Raw genomic sequence first — 8,375 nt, 5'->3', positions numbered from 1 at the left:
TATAAGTCAGTAAATGGTGGGGTTGTATGTATGTATATATGCTTGTGTATGTGTGTGTGTGTTTATATACACACATTTATCCATACATATATGTATACCTACATACTTGTGCTATGGAGATGTATGTGTATTTTTTAGATGCACAATTACACATACATAAATAGAAGTATGTATGTGCTAGTACTTATGCATATACACATATGTACATGATGCTGTGCAGTTACTTAACCAGAGATTAGACACTGTACTGCAACAAGGGAAAGATAGACTATTAAAAGATATGGTTACAGACAAATAGAGATAAGTAGTGGGTGTTAGTAACATACTATTTCAGAATTCTGCTATTTCACAATGCATAGCCAGTTGCAGTCATTTGGACAAGTCAACAGTCATTTCTGTCTGAATGTATAAATATATATCGTACGCAAACTATATAGATAAGTAATATATATATATTTACAAATATCTATATATTTACTTATATGTATATATATATATATATATATATATAAAAAAAAATATATATACATGTATATAGATATATAAATATATATAATTCTGCATATTTATACATAGTGGTGCTCCAGCATAAACACAGCCACCTGGCTGAAACACATAAAAGAACATATACACACACAAATATATAAATATATATTTAAACATAAATATAAACATATATAAATACATGTAATACATTTATGTGTGTGTGTGTGTGTGTATGTGTTTGTGTGTGTGTGTGTGTGTGTACACAAAAACATACATATGCATAAGTATGCATTTACATATACACATGTACGTGCATGTGCAAATATATTTCAAATGCATACATATATACAATTAAACAATAAAAACATAGACATGATATAAGAAAATATAACATTCTGAATACTATGCATATTTATACACACACACATGTATTTCATACGTACACATAGTTGTGTGTGTGTGTGTGTGTGTGTGTGTGTGTGTGTATTGTTGTTTGTATATTTGGATAGATATGTATTACAATTATTTTCAATTACAGATTTGCAAGAAAGATATGAATGTCCTTTTGAAAAACCAATGAGTTCAGGGTTGAACCAGAGTGGAGTGAAAGGGGTAAAGAGGGAAGGAAAGTTACCCACCCATCTACCCACTCAGAAAACAAAAAAGAAAAAGAAACAGAATACTCCAGAATTTGTTGTGGGGACATTTGGAAAGAGATGGGGCTTAGATGGGATTTCATTTGCCATACCACTGCTGTAACATTTTCTTACCTTAGCAATAACATGGTACTTTAAGTGCATGTTTGTAATGATAATGACTTAAGGTGAGTTCAAAGAGTTGTAGGTGAGATAGAAAAATGGGTTGCATATTTTTGGTTAATTTTTAATACTCTTTTGTCTTGTTCTTTTGTTGTTGCTTTTTACTTTTATGTTATGTATTTTTCTTTATATATATATATTTGTTTTTTGGACACAAAACTTCTGCTACAGTAACCAACACGATGCACTTGCATTCAGTGAAGTCTCAGTCATGTTACAAGCACTTGCCTTTACTTGCAGTATATTATGATGCATATGTGCACGTGTACACATATGCACACACATGTTCACATACACACACACACATGCATACAGACACAGAAATTTACAGCTTTTTAAATTAAACAAAGACAGAACAAGAATATTTATTTTGGTGAGTGGATGGGAGTAACAGAAGCATCATCCTCATCATTATTGTTATTATTACTATTGAAGGTAGAATGACTTATTTGTTTTTTGTTTGTTTATCAAAGTTCATTAAATAAACTAAATATCTTTTTTTTTACTTCATATTTCTCTTTCTATCTCCTTTTCCTTTGGTTTCATTTTTTACTTTTTTTTCATGTTTATTCCCTTTAAAAACTGGTGGTGGTGGTAGTGGTGGCAGTGGCGGTAGTAGTGATGTTAGTGGTTAATGGTATTCATACTGGGAAGTGGACCAGAGTGGGGTGGAGGTCTTGTGGAAGGTGAGGGAGAAACTGGGTGGGTGTTCAGTTGGGGGAGAGAAATGTCAACATTTCAATGTATTTATTAACAATGTCCAACACAACAAAACAACATTAACATCAATGTTAACAACAACTACTACTAGGCTATGGGTGTCAGTCTTACTATTTCAAGTCTAAAGAATTTAAAGAGTTATCATTGTGAAGAGCACTTATAGAGTGAGTTATTGGTCTAGCACATTTCTTGGCCAATTCATCATATGTCCCTCCATGTAGAAAGCAAACAAGAACAACGGTCATGTTGTCACAGCCAAGACCACCCATGTTACAATCAGGAGCCAGACAGGCTGTCATCAGTTCTTCACATATCTGAAACAGAAAAGTAGACATAGATATACATACATACATATATATATGGGTATATACATATATACATACACATATATTATATATATATATACACACACAAACATACATATGCATATACACACACACACGTGCATATATACACACATATATTATATTATATTATATATATATATCGGGAAGAGAGAAAAGGAGAGAAAATACAGTAACCAACAAAGAGTAATAATATAATAAGTATAAACATCACAACTACACTTAAAACTGCTTCAGCAAATGGAATTATTGCATCCAAGTTGTGTCTGTACCTGTGTGTGTGTATTTATATACATACATACATATCTATACACACACACATATATAGTAATGCAGAGGGGCTCAAACAGACCATGGCAAATTAGAAGTTAACTTAACCTGTGCATATCTTTGGTTAAACACATTACTCCAAAAGAAAGTATTCCAGAGGATTCAACTGGTCCATATGGTGAACCATACAGAGTCAAACAGTTGTTCACTGGTCCAAGGTATCCAACAAATTCATGTATGAGTCATATTGTTTGATTTGTCACAAAGTTTAATTTCTCTATCTCACTTTGAAAATTCATATATAATTCTGTTTGTTTATAAATATCTCTTCCCTTACAGATTCTTTGTTTCTCACCAAAAACTTTGGCAGGAATATCACCTTATGAAATGGAGTGGTTATGTAACTATGTGAATTTATATAATATTATCTAATATATTATGTAATGGACTGAGTATTTGGTAATAAACCATACTATTGAAACACACGTAATGATGTTTTGAACTATCCATTTGTTTTTGTTTGATATATACACACACACACACACAGCTGTGTGGTTAAGAACCTCACTTTGCAACCACATAATATCTAGTTCAGTCCCACAGTGCAGCACCTTGAACAGGTGACTTCTACTATAGCCCTGGCCCAATCAATGCCTTGTGAGTGAATTTGGTCATACATTACTCATAATAATTGTTTCTAATATAGTTTTAAGTCCAGAACATTTGGGAGAAGTGGGGGTGGGGAGTTGATTAAAATTACCCCAGTCCCTTATTTTACCAACATCAGAAGGATGTAAAGCAAAAATTATCTCAGTGGGATTTGAACTCAAACTGTAAAATGCTGAAACAAATGCATTAAGGTACTTTGTCCAATGCACTAATGAGTCTGCCAATCCAGTACTCAACACAACTCATAGTAAAAATGATTTTTAATGTTGGCCATAACCATGCATTTTGGAGAAAGAGTACTATTGACTGAATCAACCTTCACATAATATCGTATTCCTACATATTTTATCAACACTGGAAGTATGAAAAGCAATGTCAACTCCACCAAAATTAGATCTCACTTAATAAAGAGATCTAGCTAAATGCCACAAAGCATTTAATATGACACTTAACTACTTTTGACACTGATGTTAAACTGATTGAATATACAACTACTAAGATTTGAACTAAGAAGATAAATGAGTAAAACAAACACTCCCAGACAAACAAAACAAAAAGCCAGCTCCTAGTATTTAACAAACACTATGGCAAAAAGCTGGAAGTAAGACAATTTAATGTAAAGATGAAAAAAAAAAAACAGGTATAAAATATATCACAAAACACTTACTGTTTCTGGTGGCATCCTTTGTGCAATGCGAGCTCGTATAAATTTCACAACATCTTCATTTTCCAGGACATCCCATATACCATCACAAGCTAAAACTATAAATTCCCAATCTAGGGTGATGTCTTTCTCTACAACATCTGGGAATGCTGAAAAATATTACATCAAATGTAATTAAACAGAATAGTTATATATATATAGGTATGGAAGCAAGGTCTAAAATCGAAGGGCCTTAGAGTTAACCTAGCAAAAACCAAAGTCTTAGTAAGTAGAAAGGCAGACAAATCACAAATCCCTTCAGGTAGATGGCTGCTCTATCGGTAGAAAAGGCATAGGCAGAAATTTCATAAGATGTACTCGGTGTAAGCTTTGGACACATAAGGGGTGCAGCAATATCGGAGGAAGCGTAACAGGGGAAAATAGCTTTTGTATGTGGAAGATGCACAGGTACAGTAAATACTGAAAATGTACAGAAAATAGACTCCATCAATTGCCAGGGTAGTAAGCTAGAGGTAGTAGATAACTTCTGTTATCTAGGTGACCAAGTTAGTAGTGGAGGTGAATGCTCCAAGAGCATAGCTGTGAGAATAAGATTAGCTCCTAAGAGCCTCCCTCTCAGAGTGAAAGGCAGATTGTATGATACCTGTGTGCATACAGCTATAATATATGGCAGTGAAACATGGACTGTGACAGCAGAGGACATGCATAGGCTTGAAAGAAATGAAGCCAGTATGCTTCACTGGATGCAGAATGTCAGTGTGCATGTTTGACAGAGTGTAAACACCCAGAGAGAAAAGTTGGGCATAAGAGGCATCAGATATGGTGTGCAAGAGAGATGACTGCACTGGTATGGTCATGTGATGCGTATGGACGAGGACAGCTGCGTAAAGAAGTGCCGATCTCTAATGGTGGAGGGATCCTGTGGAGGAGGTAAACCCAGAAAGACATGGGATGAGGTGATAAAGCATGATCTTCAAACTTTGGGCCTCACAGAGGCAATGACTAGTGACCAAGACCTTTGGTGATATGCTGTGCTTGAGAAGACCCGTCAATCCAAGTGAAATCGTAGTCATGGTTGATGCTGGTGTCACATAAGTGGCACGTAAAAAGCATCTTTTGAGCGTTGGGCTCACAGAGGCAACGTGACTGAGCTCCTTTTGAGTGTTGGGTCTCACAGAGGCAATGACAGAGATCTTTGGCTTTATATCATGCTTGAGAAGAAGGCCTATCAAGCCAAGTAAAATCGCAGCTGTGGCAGAACGGTATCGTGCAAATAGCACCCATGCTGGTGGCATGTAAAAGTACCCATTACACTCTCGGAGTGGTTGGCATTAGAAAGGGCATCCAGCCGTAGAAACCATGCCAAAATCAGACTGGAGTTTGGTGCAGCCTTCCAGCTAGCTAGCCCTGGTCAAACTGTCCAACCTATGCCAGAATGGACAACAGATGCTAAATGATGATGATGATGATGATGATGATGATGCGAACTTTAGGTTAGTTAAAATATGTTTGTGATGCATTTCTACTTCTAAAGGCAAATTCACTGCAGTTACCATAGAGAAATTAAAACTTCTCTCTTATAGTAAAAAAGGCATAAAAACACCAGTGGGCAGCACTAGACAGATATGGTGTTTCTACACCTTTTCACCATAAGAGATATTTTTTTCTCCACAGTAACTGTTATGAGTTTGCCTTTAGAAGTTGAAATATGTCACAAACATATTTTAACAACCTAAAGTTCGCTTTTTACCTAAACACTGCTTGCTGCTGATACTGTTTAATATATATATTTACGATAAATATGGTTACCCGGTCAGTGAAAATGCTAGAATTGGTCATAAGAATATCATTATTAGAATTATCAGAGAATGTCCTTCCAATTTCTAGACTTGGTCAGTGAAACTATCCTTCCTATTGCTAACATGGCTCAGTGAATGGCCATGTAATTTCTAGAGATACTCAGAGCACATGTTGGTCATTGCCACTGTTGACCAGTGTCTTTGCGATAGCTAGAATCAGCCACTGAGTGTTTTTTTTTTTTTGCTATTGCTAGCATTAGTCAGTGAGTGTTTTTGTTATGACGAGAATTGGTCAGTGAGTATCCTGACTATTGCTAGACTAGGTCATGCAGTATCTTTAGTATTACTAGAGCTGGTCAGTTAATGTCTTTGTTATATCAGTTAATATCCCAGCTACTGCAATAGGTGCTCAGTGAGAATACACTTTTGGTATACCCTGTTAATATGCTATTACATCAAAAGAAAAGCAACATATGTTTGTTTCCAGTATAAAGTTCATTTAGTCATTTACAGTCATGAAGATTTTGAGAAAACATACTTGATGCTAGTAAATATCTAAACCTGTGAAATACATTAGTGGCTGAATTTTTACCAACTGAATGAACCATTCTAACAGACTAAAAGCAGTGGTCAGTTCTGCTTAAGCATCTCTGTATCACATGAAATTACTCAGTTGAATTTTTTAGAGTATCCAATATGCATAGCTCCCTTGATATATCATGTTTTAGTCTTATATGATCTCACATTTCACACTACATCATGCATCTATCATACCAAAGCAAAGCAAATAAAAAACTTTCTGTTACACCCCTCTTATGCATGAGTAGCACACAGAACCATCAAAGTTGCTACACCAGTTAGACCTCATAATATCTCATGATAAAATTGCATCCCCAAAAGTAGTCTTCTATTTCAAGAGCAGAAAATAAATTAAGCCATCCAAATTGCTGATATCTTACAAAAGTGGAGTATTACATATCTGAACTGCTACTGTTGTTACATGTGAAAATTTCTTATATCACAATCCCAAACATTGCTAATCAACTGATTAACAAGACTCACTCATCAACACATTATAATCATTGACTCATAGATGTGATGTTGCTTCCCCACTCTCTCCTATTTCTACTTCTACTACTGCAGCAACTTCTGAACTAACCTCCACTGCATCCCCATTGAAGCCAACACGATGCATATGTCTCCCCATCTTCAATCATCCTATTGTCTCACTACCCTAGACTTAAGAAACACTTTACTGAATTATTTATGCCCACTGCTACAATAATCTAGAATTTGTTACCTGTATACATGTTTCTTATGGATGTTGGACATATAGAAATTCAAACTGAACATAACTACATTTGCTTTCACTGGTGTGAAAGAAGCATTCCTTTAAAGATCATGAGTGCTACCCCTCCTACCTCAACAAATCAATTAAAAATAAATACAAATGTGTTAATCAAGATTGGTTGTTGTTTCTGTTTTTTTTCTATCTTATGTGTCTATATATGATCAAAACTTCAGCTTTAGATCCAGTTGATTAATAGGAATATCTTAGATATTTTGGCAATGAAATATTGAGCTTGGAGCTAGCGAAACAATAAATATTACAGTTATTTTGGTCAGTTGGCAGGTTTTGTGTTTGCCTAGATTGCTTGATAAAGTAGATAGGGATGTGGAAATCATGAAATATAGAGGTGAAATACGAGTAGTTGTTAACTTCTCAGTTAATGAGCTGATATCACAGCACATCACAGACAGTACTTGCTGGTAGCTACATGTAAGAACAGCATTTATGTGCTGAGTTTCTCCCAAAATATATTGATTACAATTATACTGATAAATCCTTAAGATACTTCGTTAAGTAGTAAAAGTTTAATTTTGCTTGATTTTTCGATAGTTGCCTGTTTACTTTACAAAACCTAACTATATTTCAAATGTTGCTAGAATCATGGACAAAGGGAAACTAAATATCTAATTTTGTAAACAAAGGGATTTCTCTACTATTACACAATACTACATCCATCATTAACTTCAGAATACTTGTGAAAAATAATTACTGGCCTCAATATATATAATATGCAATGCAGATGTGTGTGTGTGCATATATATATATATATATATAAATAACAATAATATTAGGGATAAAAATCCAAATTTCCAGGTAAAAACTGAATAAAATTCAATTTATTAAAAATTAAAATTAAATTAAGTTTCACATATAAAATATAAATATATAGTTTTAAAGAGAAGAACCAATGTTTGGGATTGTGATGTATATATATATATCATCATCATCATCGTTTAACGTCCGCTTTCCATGCTAGCATGGGTTGGACGATTTGACTGAGGACTGGTGAAACTGGATGGCAACACTAGGCTCCAATCTGATTTGGCAGAGTTTCTACAGCTGGATGCCCTTCCTAATGCCAACCACTCCGAGAGTGTAGTGGGTGCTTTTACGTGTCACCCGCGCAAGAGCCAGTCCAGGGGCACTGGCAACGATCTCGCTCGAAAATCCTTACACATGTCATGGGCACAAGTGCCAGAAAGGCAACGCTGGGCACAGGTGCTATCCCGATTTCGCTTTCGCTTGCCCCAATAA

General features: G+C 35.0%; 1 protein-coding gene across 13 annotated transcripts in view; it reads right to left on the bottom strand.

Moving 5' to 3' along the window:
- Positions 1-2,036: 2,036 nt before the first annotated feature.
- Positions 2,037-8,375, bottom strand: part of LOC106872834 (probable protein phosphatase 2C T23F11.1) — a 223,620-nt gene continuing 217,281 nt past the window's right edge. For all 13 annotated transcript variants that reach the window (XM_052969731.1, XM_052969728.1, XM_052969730.1 and 10 more), the window contains 2 exons: positions 3,975-4,120; positions 2,037-2,338 (listed from right to left, as the gene is read on the bottom strand). In XM_052969731.1, coding sequence (XP_052825691.1) covers positions 2,135-2,338; positions 3,975-4,120 — 350 coding nt within the window. In that variant the 3' untranslated portion in view covers positions 2,037-2,134. The remainder of the gene's footprint in view (positions 2,339-3,974; positions 4,121-8,375) is intronic.

The sequence above is a fragment of the Octopus bimaculoides genome, chromosome 7, assembly GCF_001194135.2.
Source record: "Octopus bimaculoides isolate UCB-OBI-ISO-001 chromosome 7, ASM119413v2, whole genome shotgun sequence".
Taxonomy (NCBI): Eukaryota; Metazoa; Mollusca; class Cephalopoda; order Octopoda; family Octopodidae; genus Octopus; species Octopus bimaculoides.
This window is presented reverse-complemented; position numbering and strand designations above follow the sequence as displayed.